At 41.7% G+C, this 21,986-nt stretch overlaps 2 protein-coding genes across 6 annotated transcripts in view; one reads left to right on the top strand and one right to left on the bottom strand.

Moving 5' to 3' along the window:
- COL17A1 (collagen type XVII alpha 1 chain) overlaps positions 1-4,987 on the top strand; it is a 40,066-nt gene extending 35,079 nt beyond the window's left edge. For all 4 annotated transcript variants that reach the window (XM_017726182.1, XM_017726185.1, XM_017726183.1 and 1 more), the window contains exons 50-57: positions 509-598; positions 1,127-1,240; positions 1,496-1,648; positions 2,423-2,842; positions 3,031-3,171; positions 3,748-3,810; positions 4,040-4,111; positions 4,280-4,987. In XM_017726182.1, coding sequence (XP_017581671.1) covers positions 509-598; positions 1,127-1,240; positions 1,496-1,648; positions 2,423-2,842; positions 3,031-3,171; positions 3,748-3,810; positions 4,040-4,111; positions 4,280-4,329 — 1,103 coding nt within the window. In that variant the 3' untranslated portion in view covers positions 4,330-4,987. The remainder of the gene's footprint in view (positions 1-508; positions 599-1,126; positions 1,241-1,495; positions 1,649-2,422; positions 2,843-3,030; positions 3,172-3,747; positions 3,811-4,039; positions 4,112-4,279) is intronic.
- A 219-nt stretch (positions 4,988-5,206) lies between these two features.
- SLK (STE20 like kinase) overlaps positions 5,207-21,986 on the bottom strand; it is a 48,005-nt gene continuing 31,225 nt past the window's right edge. The window contains exons 4-13 of one of the 2 annotated variants that reach the window (XM_017726187.1): positions 20,612-20,742; positions 20,218-20,341; positions 19,770-19,949; positions 17,665-17,757; positions 14,475-14,604; positions 14,109-14,233; positions 13,001-13,189; positions 12,450-12,575; positions 10,807-10,920; positions 5,207-10,308 (exon numbers count right to left, since the gene is read on the bottom strand). In XM_017726187.1, the coding sequence (XP_017581676.1) occupies positions 10,162-10,308; positions 10,807-10,920; positions 12,450-12,575; positions 13,001-13,189; positions 14,109-14,233; positions 14,475-14,604; positions 17,665-17,757; positions 19,770-19,949; positions 20,218-20,341; positions 20,612-20,742 (1,359 nt within the window). In that variant the 3' untranslated portion in view covers positions 5,207-10,161. The remainder of the gene's footprint in view (positions 10,309-10,806; positions 10,921-12,449; positions 12,576-13,000; positions 13,190-14,108; positions 14,234-14,474; positions 14,605-17,664; positions 17,758-19,769; positions 19,950-20,217; positions 20,342-20,611; positions 20,743-21,986) is intronic. The other variant, XM_017726186.1, reaches the window with a different exon arrangement.

Below are 21,986 nucleotides of genomic sequence, written 5' to 3'. Positions count from 1 at the left end.
CCGCTCTTTGTGCCCAGATCTCACTAGTGGACTGCTCCTAAGATGGAGGGAATTTCCAGGAGGAAACTGCAGTTTAATGGCAGCACCCCAATGGCTCAAGCTGCATTTTGTCATCAGGGACATTTCATTAAAGCAAATCACAAAGTGCAGAGTGTTGCCCCAGAGCTGCAGACACAGGGAGAGCAGCACATCCATCAGCCTGTGGGTCGCCACTGAGCTGCAAGTCCAGGGGTGCCCCCACCCCATCACGGGTTCATGAGGTGCAGAGCTTTTGCCAGGAATAGAGGCCTGCTGTCTGCCTGTCTGTGGGTGTCCTTGTGTTGGAATTGTCAGGGTAAACTCAAAAGTCCAGAACAAGGTTTGAGCTCTGGCTCCCTGCACAACCTGCTGATGGGAGCACTCCACTCTGCAGGAGCCCCTCCTGCATTGCCCATGAACAAGCCCTGCGGCTTGTGTGCTCACCCTGTAACAGCCTGTTCTGATAATGTGGATCTGTTTGATTTTGCAGATTCTGGGATGAGCATTGGACTCCCTGGACCACCTGGGCCTCCAGGGACACCTGGTATATCTTACAGTGACCTGATAGCGTACCTGCGAAGTAAGCCAACTTCTATACTCCCCTGCCATGGGGCTCTACATGCCCCCAGGATCTTTTTTACAGCCTTAGAATTTCCCTTTTTGGCCATCATCACAAATAACCCTCTGATGGCCCTTTGTCCTTAGCAGCACTGCAGGCCTCTGCTGGCACCTGCACACTCCACAGGGGGCTGCAGCTGGATCACCATGCTCCTGTGAGGAGCAACAGCAGTGGGGCTGTCTTGGAGATGGGCATGAAGGAGCCCTTTGTTGTATCCAAACTCTGCAGCATAGAGGCATCATTTCTTATGCCACTCTTTAAAAGTATATTTAAAAAATAAGGACTTTACTGTCTTTGGAATCACCTGACTTTCCAATGTGACATCTACATGCAGGGAAGTGAGGTGCACCAGGAAGGCTGCACCCAAAGGTGCTGGAGAGAAAAAAAGCCTTATACTTGTCTGTATCTGGCATAACCTGTATTGTCAAGGAACATTCATCAGGGTTATGGTTGTTTGGGTGACTTATTTTCTTCCCTTGTGTCTTACAGACTCTGAATTCAGTGGTGTTGTTGGACCCCCTGGTCCTGCAGGGCCCCCGGGACCTCCAGGGATCCCTGGATCACCAGGCACCTCTCTTGAGGATGTCTCTGCCTACCTACAAAGTAAGCACTTGTGTTTCTCACAGCTGGCAGGGATATTCTGTTTGTAGATGCTGGAGGGACTGAGGCTGAGATTTAGCTTAGCAGGGATGTGACTGCCCACTGGGAACAAAGTCACTCTAAAGAAAAATATCTCATCAATGTAATCTGTAAAGGGATGGAAGTCGGGATTGGAGCCTTTAAGCCTCCAAAATCCCCAGACACGCACAATTTTCTTGTCCTCTCACTGAAGGAAAGTAATTCTTCCTCTCTCTCAAGATGTTGGATACTCTTCCCTGTCTGGAGTCCGGGGCCCACCTGGCCCTCCTGGCCCTCCAGGACCACCAGGCTTCTCTGGAACTGGCCTTCTGTCCTATGCTGACATCACCCACAGCGACGAGTTCAGGAGTGAGCTGATCCAGTACCTGAAGAGTAAGGGGACACCATCCATCCTCCCTGCACATATCCCAAGCCATACTTTGCCTTATGTAGATGACTGGCTCTCCACAGCTGAGACATTCCTGTAGGAGCCTTCTGTGAACTGGGGCTACAGCAACACCTTCCCTCTGCAGCCAGGTCTGTGCAGGACTGTGCTGCACCCTGTAGGCTTTTCTCCTCTCAGTCCAACTGCCAGCCAAAGTCTGTGTTGTGAGACAGCAGGGACAGGCACTGGGTAACTACAACTGGCCTGTGCTGAACAGTGAGTCCCCAGTAAGGTCACCGGCAGAGTTTTGCTATGGGAGAAGCATTTTCTTTGGCAAACATCTGCCCAGAGAGCCATGGATAATGGAGGGTTTGGAAGGTGGCACTGAGCCAGCTGTGAAGCACCAGTGGTCTGAGCTCATCCTGGCAAGTTATCCAGGGCAGTCTTTCAAAAACACCTCAGTTTTAGCAAACTGGTCACAGAATGGCTCTTTTGGCAGAGGTGCTGAAATTGGCCTGAGGAGTGCACCCTTCTGCAAAATCATTGGGCGTGCTCCCAAGATTGGGCACACAAAATTGTGGAAGAGATGGGAAGGAGCAGGGTGTCATGCCATCTGTAGATTCCAAGGTTGACATGCGCCTGCTGCCTGAGAAATGGCACTGGATGAGGGTCACTGTGATGGTTGGTGGGACAGAACTTCACACTTCACTCTTCATTCAGGTGGTACCACAGGACCTCTGCCAAGCTCAGTGTCCCTGAAGTTCCCCCCTTGTATTTTGCAGGTGATGAAATTCGAAGCTACATCTCAGGACCCCCTGGGCCCCCTGGGCCACGGGGACCACCAGGACCCAAAGGAGACAGTGGCTTGGTGTCTGGGTCTATGTCTTCCTCATACCAAGGGTTACGAGCTTCTGAGCACTTGCATGGAGGGTCCCTTGGTGCTGAGGGCTCCCACAGGGGCTCACTGGGCTCAGGCAGCTCGTATGGCAGCTCCACGAGCAGCATGTCCTCTTACCACGCCTCAGTGGGCAGCGATGGCACTTACGATGCCTCCATGGGCACTGATGGGTCCTTCGATGGGCTGCTGACAGAGGAGGAATCACACAGGAGATCAGCAGCGTCGAGCAGATCCTTCAGCAACTCCTTCTCTGGTTCCCTGGATTACGACAAGCTGGCACTCCGTGTGTCAGAGAGCCTGCAGAGTGAGTGCTATGCCTGCTCATCCTGACCCTCCCTATCCCAGCCTACAACTCCAAATCCCCTGTGCCTGGTCATGCTGTTCACTTCCCTCCCGTTCTTGCTGCCTACAGCTCTCCCTTACACCTTCTGCCTCAGCATCCAGCCACAGTTCTCCCAGAGCTTCTTTCAAATGACATCTTTAATTCTGCAGGCCGAGGTATTCTCCAGGACCTGATGGCTTACACTGCACAGGGACCCGCAGGTCCCCCAGGCCCTCCTGGTCCCCCTGGCATCAGCAAGGTTTTTGCAGCCTATGGCAATGTCACCGCAGACCTCATGGACTTCTTTAGAAGTAAGTTTCATTTTGACTTGGCGTTTCTGGCTCATGCATATGCAGTCTCCCTGACCTCTCACAGACCTACTGATCTTTTCACCTTTGCACGCTACAAAAGTCAAGGTGCAGAGTTGAAGGTGGATGGTCTTTCCATCTCCTTCCTCCCTTGCTGGAGGTCTTATCATTAGGAAGGACATCAGTTTTTCCCACTATTTGTAGGAAACTCATCCCAAACCCTGAAGGCCTCTGTGCTTACAACCTTTGTGGCCCATTCTAACATGGCTGGGCTGGCACACATACAGAAGCATGAGCCAGTTGCTCACTCTGCTCTCAGATTCCCCACCCTGAGTGTGGGCCAGCTCCAGCCCTAGTGACAGCCAGGACACCCAGAGAGAGTGACAGAGCAGCACTGGTGAAATGACATCACAGCCTGTCCCTGGGACTTTGTTGGGACCAAAACCGTTTTTAAAAATGTTGCTATCAGTCTATTCCCATCTAACCAAGAGAAATGTCCTTCCAGTGTGACTCACAGCTTCTCTGAGTGGGCAGTGGTTTGTCCCACTCATTCACTCTCTCCTTCATTTCCCTCTCCAGCACATGGTGCCATCCAGGGGCCAGCCGGTGAAAAGGGGGAGAGGGGTTATCCTGGACCCAAAGGTAAGGCTTGCCATCCTTTCCCTCTTCAGCCCTGTGATGCCCAGGAAGCAGCACTGTGACCACAGAGGTCACAGCACTGCTCGAGGTCACACCCTCTCACAGTGAAGGTGGCACCTTCAGGATCTCAGCCAAAATGTCATCCTGACTTGGTCTCCCCCTTCCCCTGGCCTGTCCCTGTCTGTGGGTCACTTGTGCTCAAGAGCAAACTTGGGTCTTCTTGTTCCTTCAGGTGACCCTGGGCCAATGGGCCCACCAGGACGACATGGGCACAGGGGACCAAAAGGAGAGAAGGGAGAGAAAGGTAGGAACACGTGCCATCCCCAGTCAAACCCTGCTCTCCTATCAGGGAGCGGCACCAGCCCATCCCTGGGAATAGCTGGAAAACACAGCCCCAGTTTTTTAGTTTGGATCTTTTGTCTTTTTACATGAACTTTCCAATTAACCCTCCTTTTAACTTTCTTGTCCCCAGGTGAACAAGCGTATGTTGGCAGAAGAAAAAGAAGAAGCGTTGGTGTTTAAGGAAAGAGGTAGCTCAGTTCTGCACAGGGCAGCGTTCCCAGCAGCCTGTAGAGAATTAGCCTGAGTCTTCGCTGCCTTGATGCTAAAACATCCTCACTGCTCAGCTGACCCCTTAGAGTTGATAGTTCAGATCTGAATGTCTCTTGTGTGTGTCCAGCATAGCCCTAGTGTGGGTGTTTGCTCCTGTTACTGATGTTTGGCTTCATGCCCCTGAGCTCCTAGGCTGATGTCCTTGGGCTGACAAGGGCTTCCTGTCTCACCTAGTCCAGGCTTCTTGTACTACTCCCAGATATGTAAAAACCTGGGTTTTTTAACAACTAGCCAACTATGCAGCAAAAAGAAAAAACAGAAAACAATCCCATCCTCACCAAATGCATGGTTTGTCAGGGATCAGATGTAGCCCACAAGGCCCCATAAGAAACCCTGGGACTAAGCTTGCACTGCCCTGGGATTCCCTCTCCACAAGCTCTGCCAGCCCTAAGTGGAGCCCGTTTAAAGCAGCATAGTGAGACAAACATGCACAGGGACTGAACTGAAGCACTTTTGAATATAATTTGTTTTTCTTTTAAAAATATTTTTGTATTTTTTCTGGTTTTTTAAACACTGGTAAAAAATAATCTTTAATGTAAACAGCCCAATTAAAGTGTTTTTAACCCCATCCCTGAACTACTCAGGACGGCTGTTCTGTGCTTGCAGGCTGTTGGGGGGCAAGGTGAGGCACCTGAGATGGGTCTGAGGTACAATGGTAAATACAGTGGCACAACAATAAATACTTTCTATATTCAGTTATTTCAAACATTGTACATCATCCCCTTCACTCACAATTGTACAAACCACTTGTATTTCATGCAAGTTTTCCATCAACAAAACTGAGGCATTCTCAGCAAACTGTGATTTTATTGTATTTACAGCAGAATTATTACAATATTCTACAGAAAGCCATGAAATCAAATTACTTTGAAAAACAAGACAAAAAAAATCCCAAAACTGTTGTATGGCTGCTACTGCAAGTTCACTTCCACGAGCTGTACAGAGACCCTTAGCCAATTACTCATCAATCTCATGATTTTTGGTTGCTTTCTATAAGGCAAAAATAACTTGGTTTGCAGTTAACACAAAACATTCAACAAACTGCTGGGAGAACACGAGGCTGGCAGTGCCTCAGGCGTGTGTTTTGTCACAGGATGCTCCTGCTCTGCTTGGCTTCTTGACAGAAAATGGGGTGACAGTTCAACATTAGATGCCACTCAATGTCCCTTTTTAGTTTCTGTTCTTTCCACCATTTTAGGACTGATTCTCATTACCAAAGACGCTTTACCACCTAAGTGTAGTTGTGGAAGATTTTGTTAAATCAGGGTAACCCTGGGCTCAGCCACTCCCTTCTGCTTTCAGTACAGTGGAAGCACATGAGCCCTTTCTCATGGGTTGGGCTGAGCTTAAGGGGTTTTCCTCTGGCACCACCCACTGCCTGAATGCCAGATGTGCAAAGGAGCTACAGAAACAAAGCACGAGGACTGAGATGGAGAAGAGGGATGCAGAACAAGTAAAAGTTCTGTAAAAGAAACACCATAATTTCCTTTGTATTCTCCTTCCCTTTATCTGTTCTCATCTTTCCCAAGACTGAGAAATGATGGGGCATCCTGGCCTTGGCTTGCCTGTGAACGAGGAAGGTTAATTCTCTCTGATCTTACTTCAACTGCTGTGAAGATGGCAGAGTAGTCTGGGAATGGGAAATTTGCATGGACACATAAATGCAAAGAAGTTTCAGAGATCCAGAAGTACAGATTTTGATGTAAAATGACCAGAGTGTAAATGCTAACATAGAAAGAGAACTTACCTACACAGCGATGGTCCTAAACACTCCTCCCTGCCCTTTCCTCCAACCACCAGAGAGTAACTATCCTCAAACTTGCCCATCTTCCCCACAGCAGATGAACCAAGAAGCAGAAGATCAGTGGAAGCAACTAGCACTGAGCTTATTTGTACATTTCAGTTTTCAGCAAGGATGTATTTCTGAGGTCCTGGGAGCTGCAGCTGCACAGGAGTTCTGAAAATCAGGCTGCCTAAAAGTGGACTCAAGTGCCTGAATTTAAAACACCTTATTTGAATCTTTCCTATACCAAAGCAAGCTCGAAATACCTGCAAGGGAGATACTGTGTCAGTTGGAGAATCAACTTAAACTTCCTATGTGATACAGCTCTGACGAAAGACATGGTGTAACAAAAGCAATTTCATTGTTGCTTTGCTTAGCTCTGTCTTAAATAACGTGCTACATTTCCAATTTTTAAGAAAAAGTCCTCTGGGACAGAAGAATAATTTCTTTAACTGTGTGACTGATTATATATTGAGTACCCATGAATGCAATTTTAGAAGGATATTAGCTTAAAAGATTACCTGGAAAAAAGGATGCAGCTCAGACTGAACATCAGTTTTTAATGTGATGTTAAAGATCACGCTGAGTGAATGCTGCTGGTCAGGACAGTGCAGCCCTGCCACCAGGGAATGTGAATTCAGGTGCCAATTCAAATAAAGGTTTTCCTTCAGAAGGCATTTATAAATCAGGACCCACGTAATCAATCATAACAACTTCAGTATCATACATGCTGTATATAGCTCTCATGTATACACCAGAGACAGCAGAGTGCTTGGAGCAGGAAAATTTGTTTTATGGGAATGAGAGAGGATAAAATGCTAAAGTATTTCTTCTTCATAAAATAAGCAGCAAAGTTCCCCTGGAACTTCAGAAGATCAAGGGCTGCCCACAGCCCGTTTTCCCCTGGGTTGGTAACCCCTCCTCAGTCAGCCCCACTCAGGGGAGCTGCAGAATCTCCTAAAAACAGCCCCAGATCTCCGTGGATGCCTTAAGCAGTGCCAAAATGCACTTTCAGAGCTCGGGAAGCACATGGTGTGAGGCTGGGGCCCTGCAGGCAGGTTTTCTGTGCGGATCAGCTGTAAACACAGGAGGACAACCCACACACAGCACTGCAATCCAGGGATTTATTGCCTTTGCTCATTGTCCTGTGGACAGAATTTACAATGTAGTAAAACACAAAGGTGAGCAAATACTGATTTGTGGTCAGCTTTGGAAGAACATGCAGAGACAATAAGATCTGCCAAATAGTAAGAATTTGTAAGTAAGTACATTGTTTTGGCTGGAGAAAACACACCTCACTACCCTGGAGATGGAGCTGCTAACATTCATTTGAGGGAGGTGACATGAGATAGTATCAAGATTGGATTTCGCATCCCAGGAAATGTCTTTTAGGCCCATGTGAGACTAAATTAATTTGAATTGAATTTTCTGACACTAATACAATAACACCTCTCTCACGTTCTGCAACACTTAAACCCAATTTTATCAGTCTAGATGTGTAAGTACCCATGCTAGTTCTTGTTATCACCCAGAAAACATATTTTCATGCTTAGTATCAATTCTCAGCCCAGTTCACGAGGCTGCAACTGCTTCACAGGGCTCCCCACCTGGAGACCTGAGCAAGGCTTCCATCACCACATCCGATCCCTCCCTTCATCCCAGAGCTCAGTTACAGTTATTTGTGCAATTTACAATGAGATCAGATTGCAGGGCCTGTGTGAAAAGGATCTTCAAACAAAAGATGTAAGAGATTCAGACAGAGGTAAACAGAATGCCAATATATATTAGCAACTTATCACTGAAACTACCAAAAATGTAAGGAGAAGATTATTAACATTTCCCTGTGAAGATTTAATGGGGATGAATGTAGACATAATCCAGAAGAGGAAATCTGCCTGCCCTGCCTACTCCCCAAGTAAAGCACTGAGCCTACTTCATACAAAATTGCAAACAAATTCTGTTAAATAGAGATGAAGATTATTTAATGTTATCTTAGTCAATTTATGAAGGTGGAGCTTAAAAAGCAAAAGATCTTCAAAGACTTTTTTCTCCCTACTGAACAAACAATTCATAAAACTTTGCATTTAGCAACAGAGAACATTCTAGAGATACGGAGTGTGAATTTACAACCGTACACAATACACATTTATAATAATAATAAAATGCCAGAAATTAAGGCTAGCTATTAAAGTAACTATGCTATCAAAAAGCTACAAAATTTAAATTAAAACATGCATTTTCCAATTTTTTTTTTACTGTGCTGTAAATTAAGTGTCTTCATTGAGAAGGTATCGGTTCAGCGTCCAAGGATTTGAGCATCCAAGGTTTCAACACAGCTGACTAAAGTCCTATGTTAATATCTGAGTGCATTGCCATGCAGCAACACTGTTCCCATGAAAGGAACACCATGGAATGGGCACCAGTTACACAGTCAATGCAAGCAAGCAAGACAAAATGGGTGCAGCTGATGCCCAAAGAGATCAGAGAAAGTCAGGCCTCAAAAGACAGAAAGCAAATACTATTTTACAAATGGAGCTCCAGCATACCCAAGTACAGCTTATACCACTGTCTTGATATGACTCAACCTCTCTCCACCAAAAGGAGTGCAGCAAACATGACCTAATACAGCTGTATTTCCCTACCCCGCTATAGGAGACACAGTTCAGATTTTCCACTGCAGATCAGTCAGGCAAATAACTTATGGTACATCTGTGAACTCAAAAAATAAAACCTGCCTATGTTAGTAGGTGGCAACACAAAAGCAAAACACCCAGCTTCATAAAGGAGTTTGTCTATATATTTAACTTAAATCTTTCCTTAAAATAAAATGACTAAAATAAAAAAGAAAATGGAATCGAACACGTCTAGTGAAATCAGACTTTAGCCATGGTTATTTATAAATATGACCATCCACCTCCACTTCTGCGATGGAGTTTAAATGAACAGGCTTTGGTAAGAACAGAACAATGGCTCTACCCATTCCAGGTACAGTTAGAGAAACCATGTGCATTTTGCACGCCGCTTTCTAAAAAATACGTTCTACAGTTTTTCAATTTGTAGAACTAACCACCTGTATGTAATAGCTAAGGAAAATAATAAACTGTGCATTTTAAAGTTAGCATTTCTTTCACCTTTACATATTTTAGTGCAAAATATTTTAGGGTGAGGATTTACAACAAAAATGGCAGTAGCAGCAAGAAATCTTGTTTTGTACAGTAACAACAACGCTAAGGATGTGTTTTTAAATGACAAAACAGTATCACGTTGCCAGGATCAGGATATCTAAGTGTTTCAGGCACTGTATTAATTAAACTAGCACCCCATTTCATTATGGAACTAATGGACAAAACACGTCATGGAGATCAGCTCAGTTTAATGTACGCCAGAGGTTTCTTTTGAAAGAAGTTGCAAAGGCTTTTGCTTTTGCCAATTGTGTTTAAACATAAGGGTTTGTTTTTCTGATTACTGGCATGTTCTTAGTAATTAGTTTCAGTCCTTGCCATGAAGACACTGCTCAACATTATGAAACTTTAAACCTCTCTTGGCAGTTTCAATTGTGGAATTCTCTCGTGGAGAAATCTGATGCTTAAAAACACAGTAGCAGAACTAATATTATACCACTTAAATGTTCAGATGAGAAACCGTTTTTTTGTGATGAGAAAGAGCATAATTAATATTTCAGGCTTAAAGTCAAAACCATAGGTAACGTACTTTTAGAAACTGGGATAAAAAGCCCACTTAGTCTTGAAACATCTGAAGGACGTAACAATACCATTGTACACCAACACTTGGTTCGTTTCTTCTGTTCAGGGGAGTGAAGAAACCGCTCCTGACACTGATTGTCTCCACCAAAAACAAGACACGCGAGGTCCCTGATGTTTGTACGCCGTGGGTAAGTCGGGTTAGACCATAAGGAGGGAGAATTCCAAACATGAAAAAACCTACAGCAGTTCCCAGAGTTATGACCCAGTGGAGTGAAGGCTGGGGATTGGGTAGAATTTGGAAATCCGGCTTTGTGTTGAAGGATTAAGGCATTCGGATTCTCCAGTCATTTTAAAGAAAACTTCCTGTTCCTGCAGTTTTCTGGCAAATTCTTCTTCCAGCATCTAAAACCAAAATCAGATTGTCACAGGATTAACAAGACAAAGTACAAGAAACCCATTATTGTGGAGACATTTTGTCTGATATATCTGAACTGTGTGCAACTCTAGTACTTTCCCTTTTAAAATAGGATAATCCCCCCAAGACCAACTTGCTACCACCAGCTATATATATGCTATACATCACTCAATTTTTGTAGTAACCTACTGGCTTCTGAAATAAATTCCTAACCCCAGATTTGCCTCCAGCTAAGTTTTCCATGCAAACCTGCACACACGTGTTGCAGGTGGGAGCCCTGCAAGAGGCTGGTAACACCCAGCCTGTTTTGGTGCACCTGACTTTTGCTCAGTTTTTGCAATTTTTTAACATCTTTTATTATCCAGTGAACTGCAACAGCTTTGTACAGCAGCTTGACTCTCCTCCTCTGCAATACTTTTGTACTGTCTGTATTTGGTAGATCAAACCCTTGATAATTTCCTGATTCGTGAACTGCTCCCATTTACCTTTTTTCTCGGCCTCAATTTCTCTCTCCATTCCTTCAGTTCTTGGCTATGCTCTTCATCCAGCTCTTTTAGCTTCTGAGTCTCATGCTCAACCAGTAGATGGCATTTTTCATTCTTAAAACAAGATAATCCTTATGTAAAACTAATTCAGATTAGGCAACTCAACATTTGTACAGTGACATATGTTGTCCTAATTCTTTCTAATTAGCTTATTCCGTGTAAATAGTGACGTGAATAATTACAAGATAAAAGTATGCTACGAGGCTGCGTTTTCAAAAGCTGATCTTTCCATCGGAGCCAACTGAGATAAGAAACACTCGTAAATCCAAATACACTGCTGAGCATCATTAAGGCAGCTGCTGAGAGTGTTACTCAAAACTGTGTTTCACTGCCTAATGATGCTTTTCAAGGTCACACAGCATTTCTGCTTTGCTTTTTAAAGACAGCCTGTATAATTTATTAAAGTCAATTACATTAAAAAGGAAGCTGTTTTTTGGAAATCTTTCAACTCTTGGTGCCAAGAGCTAAGACAAACAAATGGAGCTTAAAGAGACAAACATGGTTGCAGAAGCAGCCTCAGAATTGCCCTATGAAAAGGATCAAACCACACCTCAGGTTCACATTCCTCTCATTAAGGTACTCAGGCATCTGCCTCACTTTCAGAGGACTTTTGAAGCATGGCAAGAAAAAAATTAATTATTTGGCTTCAATCTCTGTGCATTTTTAAGAGCAGTTGGCAATGGTTGTGTTTCTAGGGTTCTAGTCCCAAATGGGTCTGATGCAGAGTACAGAACCACAGCAACAAAAACAACAAGCACTTGGCTAAACCTGAGTGCAGCAAGGGGCCAGTTTTCCTTGTGAAGCTCAGAGCAGCCCTAATCTGCTCAATTTTACTTGAGCTGAAACTCTCGAAAGGCTCCCACGGTATTTGGGGATTTACTGGGGCATATTAGTGGCACAGCCAGGGACTGTTTCTGCAGGATGTAAGAAAGTGAAGAGAGTAGAATGAGCTTCATTGGTCATTGCAGAGTTTCTCTAAGCAAAGGTTATCAGCAGGTGATCATTTAATGCTTTAAAACTGCCTTGTGCCCCTGAAACTGGGAAAAGCTGATTTAACAGAAAAGGAGATCCAGCCTCTGGTATCCAGCAGAAACTTCTACAAAACACATACCTAAAGAGACAAATCAGAGCTCCTTATCACAAGGAGAGAATTCCTTCCAAGTACCTTCCAGAAGTTCACGTGCAAGTGGCAGCACTTTGTAAAAACCTCCTCATTCCTCTATTGCTGCAAACTTCTTGTAGGTAATGCCTGGTGCTGCCTACCTCTGTTCTGATTAATGACATTCCAGCAAAATCAGGTTAAAAGGAAATGCTGCCTACAGAAAATAGCCCTGGGAACTTGACAGATATTCCAGAAGTGATCATCTGCTTCTGGTTCATGCTCTTCTTGCATATAAAATGACTCCTCATTAATTGATGGAAGCATATGAATCTGGCTAAGCAATGTTACTTCAGGCCTTTGAAAATAAAGTTGAAAAAGCTACACAGTAAAAATTAAGGAAAAGGTGTTTCTGCTTTGCCTGCATCCATTATTAACCTAAGTCTTGTCACTGAATGGTCATTTAATATCATCTCTTTTTAACCTGTAACTGATGCAGTTCCCTGATGTTTGCTTCGCATTGCAACTGAAGGTCCCGCATTTGGTTTTCATGTTTCTGATGCTGAGCCAGTCTCTCATTCTTCTGCCTCTTTTCTTCTTGAACAGCAAACTAAAATAAAAAATAAAATTATTTATATTGTGCCTCTGAACGAAACAGTCTGCATGAGTCAAAGAACTGCACCTAATGGAATGATCACATACTAAGAAGAATGGTTCTGGAAGATTTAAGTGATAATTTTCTGTATTTTTTCTTTTTAAAATTCTTACAAAGGGAGTGACCTACAGTTTTAATTCCCTTTCTCTGTCTGCACTATGATTTTTCCTTAAAATGCAGCACATTTCACTTTCAGACTCCTGAAATTACCTCCCTCTGAAGCTGTGACACAGCAGTGCTGCTGCACGCATCGGTCAAGGCTGGTGTTATACAGCTATAGGAGAACTGAGAACTCATGAGAATGCACTCTATTCCATCCTCACATTTACATCACGTTTAGCATTTACATTATTAAAACGAAATATTAATTTATTAATTACCTGCTTAATTTTCTCACGATCTTGGTCTGGAGAGGCTAATGAATTGATCCTTAAACTTTTCTTAAACATGGCCATCCGAGTCTTTGCTTCACTTCGCTGGATTTTAGGCAGTCTGGCTCTTTCCTGAGTTTGCTTGTTCTTTAACTCCTCTATAAGGCGTTGATTATACCTCTGCATTTGTTCTGTTTCCTGGAATGTTAACCACATGGAAATACTACACAGTAACTATGATCTTACGCAATGTGCATCTCTTTTCATTAATAAGTCCCCCGTGTGAGTCAGTGCCTCCCAGCAGAAACCATTCCCAGCCTCAGGAGTAACAGTGGGGAGGAGGGGCTTCCTCCAGAGAGCTCAGGATCATGACCAACCCTGAGAGAATTCCATAATAAATGTAAATACACATGTATTTTAACAGCTTTTACTCAACTCTTGCACTGACTTTTGCAAAGCCTGTTATTCAAATGGAGAAACTCCCTTTTGTGTAAGTGAACTCCAGGGCTGCAGCTGTGGAAGGGCAGTTTGCTGCAAAAGCTGAGGAAAGCAACAGCCCACATGATAAACCAGAGTGGACAGAACATGCCTTCAGTGGAGGCTGCTCATGCTCTGATCACCAAGGAGATCTTCAAACACCTCCCTATTGAACAATTTGCTTTCATGCATTCTATAAAAACCAAAATGCCTTGTGGAAAATAAGGATTTAGCTAGAGAGAGACAGTTGTCAGCTACTTACCCAGAAGCGAATCCAGTTCATTCTGCTCATTTAATTCCAGGATGATTTACTTCTGAGCAGATTTGTTTAAACACAAATCAAAATTGGTTTTGGTGGATAAGCAGAATTTGGTATTTTTATAGTAAGAGATTGATGTTGTGCCTGGATAGTGGGTTTTTTTAAAGAATCAAAAGGGAAAAATACCATTTATACTTCTATATACTACTGAGGTATTCAAGGAAGAGGAGTATTTTTTTAATTTCAACAGAACACGTAACAGCTTCAAAATACTTGTGTGGGCTTGTGCAAACAAACAGCACCAGGAGAGATCCTAGGACTACTTAATAATAAAAAAGGATATTGCAATACACAAGAGAAAGTGTCAAAGTCAACACTAACTTTTTCATGCCTCTTAAGCAGCTGGTGCCTCTGCATGAAGTACTGATCCTTGAGCTGCTGCTTGAGGAGCTGGTGTTTCTCCTGTAGGTGCCGCTCCTCCAGCTCCCAGAATGCAGCTTCACGAGCTGGAAAAAAGAGGAAGGTTGGTTCAGGAACAGCAATCCCATCCCATACTTCCCAACCTCCTGGTGTACATTCAGAAGTAGCCTACAAGTGCATACTAAAAACAATGCTGTTTCATAGCAAATGTTTTTATTACAGTTCTAGATCAGTCATGAAGGTTTTTGACTTCATAAAGTGAAGACAGTTTTACTAGAACACCAGTGCCTGTTTCAAAGAGAGAAGAGAGAGCCTGGTGCTGGATACCTCTCATGAGCTGCTGTTTGTTGTTGAGGCAATCTCGTTCAATAGTGGCCAGTTCTGTCTTCTGCTGCTGAATTATTTTCTTCAAAGATGCATCCAGTTCTTGTTGCTGCTTCTGCACAAACTCCTGCTCCTGGTAAAAACCAATAGAAGTCAATTAAATTGGGTTCTCCTAGCCACATTACATGTTAATGAAACCCCCAGTTCTCTCAGCATTAGCTATATATGCAAACAAATACATCTATGAAAAGTTTGAGCTAGCATGCCTTGGCTATCAAATTACCCATCTTTTGTATTTTCTATGTACAGAGTAGGTAAGAGCATATTCATGTTTAAATAACACCTTCAGAAATAAGACCAAAGGCAACAAACTAGCCAGCCATCTGCAACTCATTCCATCTCGTCTCTCCTCAGAACAAGTTGCAGGTTCAGAGCTAGCAAAGACAATACTCAATCTAAAGATGGTTTCATTCAATCAAGGGTTAATTATTCTTATATGTAAGAAAATAAAGGTTATTTTGTATGGTTATTCTGCTTTGGGTGGTTAGTTAAAGCCTATATATTTACACAGTTCGGTTTCAGATCTGTGTGGTTTATCTTGTCCTTAGGGCAGGGCTGTTGAGGCTGGGAGTTCCACAGGACCCCTGTGCAGACCCCCCCATGGTTCTGCAGGGCCATAACCTGGTCACACCCGAGCTGAGCTGGCTCCTCACAAAGGGATTTATCACCTGCATCTTCCCACTATCCAGGTGTATCACTGTTGCATCCCATCATGAAAGCAGGCAGCAGTAAGAGTCTCCCTCCCCTGCCCCAAGACCTACTGCTGCCTTTCTTCTTTGCAGCTAATTAAAAACCACAGCTATGAGCATGCAAGCATGCACACATACACACCCTCCTTAAGAACAAGAAATTGAATCAGATGCTTCCATCACAATATCAAGGTCAAAAGAAAGGACAATGGCATGGTTGTCAGAGCCAAGGTGGGCTGCTGAAGCACCTGCTGTTCTATGTAACAAATGGAATTAAATGTTTGTTTAAAGTACTTTTTATTATGACCAGAAGAATCCTGGTTTTCATCTTCACAGAAAGTTATTAATAGATGAGGCTTTCATGTCTCTTAGTGGACAGCAGAGTTACACTGAGACAGGTAACACAAAACCAAAGGTGAAGTAAGCCAATAGTGACAGACCTGAAGTTACAAAAAGAACTAGAAGGTGATGTCTGTAAATTAAGTCAGACACACCTAATCAAATTTATGGACTGACAAAAAATACAGTTTTTTCCATTTATAGATGAAAAGCATAAAAAAACTACTCCAAGTTTACTTTTCTGCAGGTGTAGACATAATTAACACAGTGTTTAATTTGCTGGGAGATTTTTGATTTGGAGGGAGTGGGAGAAAGCTGTTCTAGTGTAGTCATGGTCAAAAAGTGATTATGCTTGAGCTTTACACATTTAAGCATTTAAATATCATTGCTGCTCTCTCTACAGAATAACTTCTGAAGTTTAATACCTGCTAGCACTGTAAGATAAACCAGGCAATCTCAGGAAACACACTGGCCTTTCCACTTCCCACATCTACTCAAGTATCACATAAAATAAATGCCACCAACTTTACTTAAGAACATGTTGGGTGGTTAAAAGGCAGACAGTGCAACGCAGTCAACCTTTTTCAAAGTACCACTTGGTTATGCCCAATAAGTATCTTAAAATAAATTCAAACATCTTTGAAATACATGGTTTCACTGCACACACAGCATACAAGTCACACAATGTTTCTCACATGTGCTGAACAAGTATCATGTTGTATGTGTGAGCCCTCAGTGTCTTACTCAGACTGAATAACTACTTTCTTTTGGATCTTTTGACTATGGATAGTGTACAATTACCTAAATTGCTGCTAACCAGTTTGGAGACAGCAGTGACATTGATCAGCACATATGAGCAGAAAGAGAAGAGAAAACACACATCCATAAAATTAGGAAAATAAACTTTCACTGTGTTGCATTTTAAGACTTACATCCTGCATTTGTGCGTTGAAAAGTGTACATGAAGACAACTGAAATGACTGAATCATAACCTGAGCAACACCCTGTGGGACACAATGTAATTCTGTGTCATAATGTAGTGAAATGTATTTCTATTCTTAAAAAAAAGGAAGAAATGAGATCTGTTGTACATTAGTAATAAACATTTAAAATGTCAAGGCTCATCACACAAGTAGATGCTGATGGAAGTTCTAGATATTCTAAAACTAAACAGCTGTACCTCGTTTAGTACTAATCATTCCAAGTAAGGATATTTCACACTTAAATTTTTCTTTCACCTCTCTTCAATAAATTGAAACAAGCAAAGGAAATTAACCAATGTCACTACAAACACTATGAAAAATTAGATTTTTGTTTCCTTAAAAAGTTTAGAGACAGGTATCTTTGATATGGGGAAAGTGCTGCAACTCAATCACTTTCTATCCTGGGAAATCCCTGCTTAAATTAAACACATAATCGAATAAAGTTGCTATTATTTTCTACTAGGTCACTCACATAAACATTTAATCTTTAAGTTACTCAATACAAACCTGCTCTGCTGTAGTTCAAACTCCCTCTGTATGAGCTGTGGCCATCACAAAGCCAACATTTTTCTAAAATACTAGCCCTCTTTCTAGCTGGGTCATAGAAAAACAGCAAGTCCGAAGGCATGAAATCACAGACGATGTTTTGTAAAGTTTCCATACACCTACACTTTGACATTTAAGTAACATTTTACCTAATCTGTTCTACTCCTATAAACAGGATGTCTCACACTTACATATTATATACATTTTCCTCCTCTGCACTTGGGTAGTTCAAAACTTCCTCCTGACTATAACCTTTAAAATTTGAAGGACCCGTGGAGTACTTACCACTTGTAAAAGCACTGTAAATAAACCTGCTGTCGAAAAATACCATTCTTTGTCAGTAGAGCACACAAAATACTACACTTGACAGTACAAACCTGGCAGCCGCTGCTCCTACATTTCTACCCAGTTAAGTCTATGATGTGACATGGGAGTACTTGAAGAAAGAGAGCAGTTCGTAGGGTTAGTTTGAGTTAAGTTCCATATTCACTCAACAACAACAAGAAGTGAAAATCATCAAGCTGTGTGAATACTGCTGCCTTTTGTATTTTAGTAGCTTGAAGCTGCCATTGTTACCTGAGCATGCTGGCTTTGTGCAAGCTCCTCTTTCTTGCGTTTCATGAGCTCTTTTCTCAGCTCTTTTGGTGCTTTCTCCACTTCACATAAAACCTACAGTGTATATAAGCATGCAGAAGGTGGCAAAAAGAACACTTTGTCTCCACAGCAAGCATTACTGTGAACATAGGGACATGCAGGTCAAGCACTAGAGGTACTGGGAAGCATGCATTACTTCAGTGGCAGGGATGTTAGTTTAGTGAAAAGAGCTTAATGAAAAGAGAAGGAACAATAGGTGCTTTATGCAAGCCAGCAGTGCAGAGAGGAGGGATGTGCCAGCGTTTTTTGCATGCAAATGCTGCCCAGTGCTCTCAGAAATGGCAGTGCCTAGCTTGTGCTACCATGCAGCCGCCAGGAGAGTCAATAGTTAAGAAAACCACCACCTGGAAAAGTGGTATTTTCTTGAATCATTACTGCAAGAGGACTACAGAGTATGTTACCACACATAAAGCTGTGAAAAATGGTTGGAAGTTTAAAATAACTTCCATTGAAAACCAGCTATTTCTGACACTGTCTCTAACGTGAATTAACAAGATGCCTTTATTAGTGCCTCTGACTATAAATGACACCTACACAGCTTATGTCTTTAAAATAATCATATAAGCAAACAAAACATTATTTGGTTGTAAGTGGTTCTGAAGAATTTAAAGCAAAACCCACCAATAAATAAGAATGTTTTCAAGAAACTTTTCATGGCACGTATGCTGGGATGGAACGTGTTTCAGTACACGGTGAATTAGACTAGATTAGCAGAAAGATTCTAAATATAACCTGGCTAAATCAACTGACTATTAATCTGTTAATTTGCTGATGAGTTTTGTTTTTCAGAATTACAAAAATGTAGCATTGTACACTCCAATATAACAGGGATAGTTTTAGAGCAGCACCTGCATTTTCCTTCAAACTGTACATCGCCTTTTTAAGCTTTAAACACAAAACTATGCACCCAGAGACAAATGCCTGTTTGTTTAATAGTGGAAGCATCATCAGAAAACAGAGTCCAAATCACCACATGCTATTCCTGTGTCCATGAAAGAACTGCTTTTAGCTCAGAGCAATATATAAAATTCTTCCCATTTCCCACATAGAACCCAATCACCAGTGAACAGAGAGAGACTCAAAATGCAAGAGGTACCGCAAAAGAAGAAAAATTGTTATTTACATATGAGCATACTGTTCAAACTGAATACAACTTATTTTTTAATGCACTTTTGTGCTACAGCATCATTCTATGCAAAAGCATGGACAGTTCAGCTGTCTAAAGAAATCTCTGAGTCTAATAACTATTAGAGCAAACACTAGAACCATTTATATACAAATGGGCACTACACAGTTGAACCAAAAATGAAATAAAACAGCTTTTAAGATGCAAAATCCATATGGAAACATATCACCTTTTCTTAATCCAATGCAAGTAAATTAATTGTACAAGTTGTCAGTGTCATTCATTCTGCCTTAACTGTATGACATTTATGAAACTAACTGTAAAATATTTTAGGTTATCCAGACTTCTCTCTCCTGACTTTCCTTTTTGAGCTAACAAACCAAATCCATATTACTGCTGTCACTTCGTAGAAAGAAATTCTAAACAATTATAGCACACACTCAATAAAGAAATCTAACAAATTAACAAAACCAAAACATATCTGAAATCAAAGTGTTTCACAGGAGAAATCAAGACCATATTATTGTCTTAGAAATTTTAATTTGATAAGTATTTACTAAGTAACTATAGCTGGGTTTTTTTAAAGTAGAAATCTGAAATATTTTTCATCTTTATGAAAATACTTTTTCCTAATTTAGTATTTGAGAGAAAATATTTTATTAAATATTCTGTGAAAAATCTTCTAACTTGGTGATGTTTTCTAGATTAAGTCAATACCTCAAGCTTCCTGTCAGCTGGTTGTCTATCACATTAGGCAGTCAAACAAACGAAACAATTCTGACTGGTAGTGACACTTCCAAACCTCAGTACAGTGTGGGCTTGACAAGGCTTCTGGGAGACCTAATCTCAACTGTTTGCTAAGCCCATACTTGTTATTTTCTATATTATCATCATCTCTTACCTCTTTTTTTTTGTTTTTCAGCACATTCTGGAATTTGGACAACTCCTTCTCTTGCTCAGCCTTGATGCGCTTTGCTTCATCCCGTAAGCGATTGGTGTGCTCCTGCTCCAGGCGCTCGATTGTCTGCTTCTGCTGCTTTTCCAGGTTCTCTATCTCTTGATCATACTGTCGCTTTTTACTCTGTAAAAATAATTTGGCACCTTTTTTTTAGAAAGCTAAGTCCTGTTAAGCGAAGTGCTGTAGAACAGCAGGGAATGGCCGTGATGGACTGGTGTGGCAGGCAAGCACCTGCATATGCTGAGTATCCCACAATGGAAAATGTTGCCTTTCATTTAAGAATGAAGGCTAAGCTAGAGCCATCATGGCAGGGAACACCTGATTGCTGTTAGCACTACTCTGCCTATTCCATCAAGATGTATTTTAAGAGCACCAAAATGCAGAAACTCACTGTCATTTCCTGCTCAAAACGTCTGTACATCTGCTCTCGCTGCTGCAGAAGCTTATTGCTGAGCTGCTGTTGGGCTCTCTGCTCCTCTTTCTGAAGAAGTCTCAGCTCTCTGAGCTCTTGACGTCTAATAAGGACAAAGAACACTTAATACTGATGGGGAAACAAAAGAAGTGGAAAATGACAAAAGACAAAAAGGACCATTGACAACTTTGGTCCAGTAAAACTAGTTTTGAACTGATTGTCTTAATAAGAAACACTTCACATTCACTTCTACTAAAAGTGATTAATCCCCAAATATAACTGAAATAAGATCATTAGCCCCCCCCTTCTTTTATTCAAAGAAAAAAAAATCAGCTGCTAACCTCTTGAAAATTTTACTTTTAGAAACGCTTACCGTAGAAATCGCATTTCTTCACTTTTTGAGTCATTTTCAGTAACTATTTTTGATGTGGTTACACTCACTTCTACTCCATCAACAACAAACTTCCGAGTTTTCTTTAATGTTTTCTTCTGCCTTCTAGTTTCCTAAATTAAGCATTGGTAAGTTATTATGTATTCATTTAAGTTATATTATTTTTTCCCCTTTTTCTTCATATGAAATTACATCAAATATTTCTGTGAATGTCTACTGTATAGTAATCAAGAGTCCTTCTCACTTATTAGTTGCCTCACTAATCAAGTGAGAATTTGAAAAATTCGAATAAACTGAAACTTTCTAGTAAGGAAAGAAAAAATGCAATTATTGGTTTTCCAAAGTACCAGAAGAAAAAAAATTAAGCTAGATAAACTCTGAACAGAAATGACGCAGTTTGATTTTCAAGAGCTGAAGATAGCTTCATTTACTGTTTGCTTTTGACCATGATTTCCCCAGTCACCAACAGGTATTTAATTCTGAAAACCAGTTCTGAAATAGGGTAACAATTTACTCACCCATTTCCTTCTGCTTTGGACATAGACAAGTGAGTTTAATTTTTTTATTGATCTATATTAGCCAAAAATCATATAATGATCTTGCTGACAAGCGGAGAAGTCTCAGTTGTCAGAGCTGCTGTTGTTTCATTACAAGAAGAGAGGGATCCCGGCTGAAACTGCATCATCTCCGTTGTGTCAGGGCGACTGCAAACACCCTCATGTTTAGCACAGCTATGCCAACCTATGATTTTTTTGTTTGGTTGTCTTTCTAGGTTTGCTTTCCCTCCATTCAAGCCCACATTACACCGTTACTACCCTAACGTGGCTATATTCATATTAATACAAAGATTACAAATAAAGTTCATAGTCTGGAATTTGCTTCCTCTGAGTAAGCTCATTCATAGTGACATAACTGCATGGACACAGTACAACCACAGGAGAACACTGACTGGAATAAACAAATCCAGCAGAATGTCTGCCTTGGGTCTCCCAAATCCAAACAGAGGGACAGAAGATGGAAGTGACAGGAATTCAGTATAAGATTAGATGTTCCAAGAGATTTTCCCCATTAAACAGGAATTCTGTGCATATAGCTGGTCTTCTTGAGTATCAGCTCTGAGCTACAACCATTCACAAATCTTCATGTTTAATATTGTTACACCTCCTGTTATAGGTTATACAATTATGCAATACAGTAACACATTAATTAGCATAACGGCACAAAATCCAGACATTGTTGTACTGTGCAATTTAGAATAGTTTGGTTTCTACAAAGCTTTGTATATATGTGCCTTACTGGTTTCTCACTCAGTACTTTTCTTTGTAGCAAAGGTAACACTTGGAGATAATTTCACGGT

Source organism: Corvus brachyrhynchos, unplaced genomic scaffold, assembly GCF_000691975.1.
Source record: "Corvus brachyrhynchos isolate BGI_N302 unplaced genomic scaffold, ASM69197v1 scaffold61, whole genome shotgun sequence".
NCBI lineage: Eukaryota > Metazoa > Chordata > Aves > Passeriformes > Corvidae > Corvus > Corvus brachyrhynchos.
Note: the sequence above shows the minus strand (reverse complement) of the source record. Positions and strands in the feature narration are given on the sequence as shown.